We start from the raw sequence: 829 nt of genomic DNA on the forward strand, positions 1-829 counted from the left end.
TGACTGAAGGCAAATGCTGGTGCCATGAGGTGCTCCCTGAGGGCACCGCAGCTCCTGCACACCAGCCTGAGCTACCCCCCTGCCCCTCTCAACCCCTTCTGCCTCCCCAGGGCACAGAGCCTGCCCCAGGGGGGCCGTGGCGGCCCAAGAGGGGTTGGGAGTGACACTGGGGTAGCTGTGGGCTGGGGACAACGCCATCACCCCCAGCAGCAGCAGGCAAGCAGGCACTTCCCACGTCCTGCGGGCCCACGCCTGGGGACCTGGTCTCTCCCCGGCCCCGCCAGCCCCGCTCTTAGCTCCAGACGTCCAAGGAGTACCGGCCCTTCGTCATCAGTTTCTTTACATAGTCCACGGCCTGGGGCTGGCTCATGTTCCCGAACTCGGCCACGATCTCGTAGAAGGTGTTCTGCACGTCCCGGGCCATGTTGCGAGCGTCGCTGGAAACAAGGAGACCGTGAGCAACACGTGGGAGCCCCGGAGCCCCAGCGGCCTCTGCGCAGCCCAAGGCGGATGATTTGCTCACCTCAGCCTGGCCGCCTGCCCTGCCCAGAACAAGGGGCAGCGTAACCCTCCCCGGGCTTGTAACACACCGGTGGGTAAATGAGGTCACACTTATTTTCCTGAGAACAGGAATGCTTTCCCCAAGTCCCTTCCCCACTACCAGACCTACCCGCACACGTAGATATGAGCGTTCCCCTCGTTCAGCAGCTTCCAGATGTTTTCCTTGTTCTTCTTCAGTAAGTGCTGAACATAAACCTGGCAGGACACAGGGCAGGAGTGAGGTGGGAGGGGCAGAACCCCCACGGTGAGGGAGGGGAAGCCGAGCCGG

General features: G+C 63.0%; 1 protein-coding gene across 1 annotated transcript in view; it reads right to left on the reverse strand.

The window, feature by feature from the left end:
* Positions 1 to 292: 292 nt before the first annotated feature.
* Positions 293 to 829, reverse strand: part of POR (P450 (cytochrome) oxidoreductase) — a gene marked incomplete at its 5' end in the record, with an annotated part of 4,789 nt that continues 4,252 nt past the window's right edge. Inside the window, 2 exons of the mRNA XM_009876887.1 lie at positions 293 to 437; positions 671 to 827. Of these exons, the coding sequence (XP_009875189.1) occupies positions 293 to 437; positions 671 to 827 (302 nt within the window). The remainder of the gene's footprint in view (positions 438 to 670; positions 828 to 829) is intronic.

This window comes from Apaloderma vittatum, unplaced genomic scaffold (genome assembly GCF_000703405.1).
Source record: "Apaloderma vittatum isolate BGI_N311 unplaced genomic scaffold, ASM70340v1 scaffold25939, whole genome shotgun sequence".
Lineage (NCBI taxonomy): Eukaryota > Metazoa > Chordata > Aves > Trogoniformes > Trogonidae > Apaloderma > Apaloderma vittatum.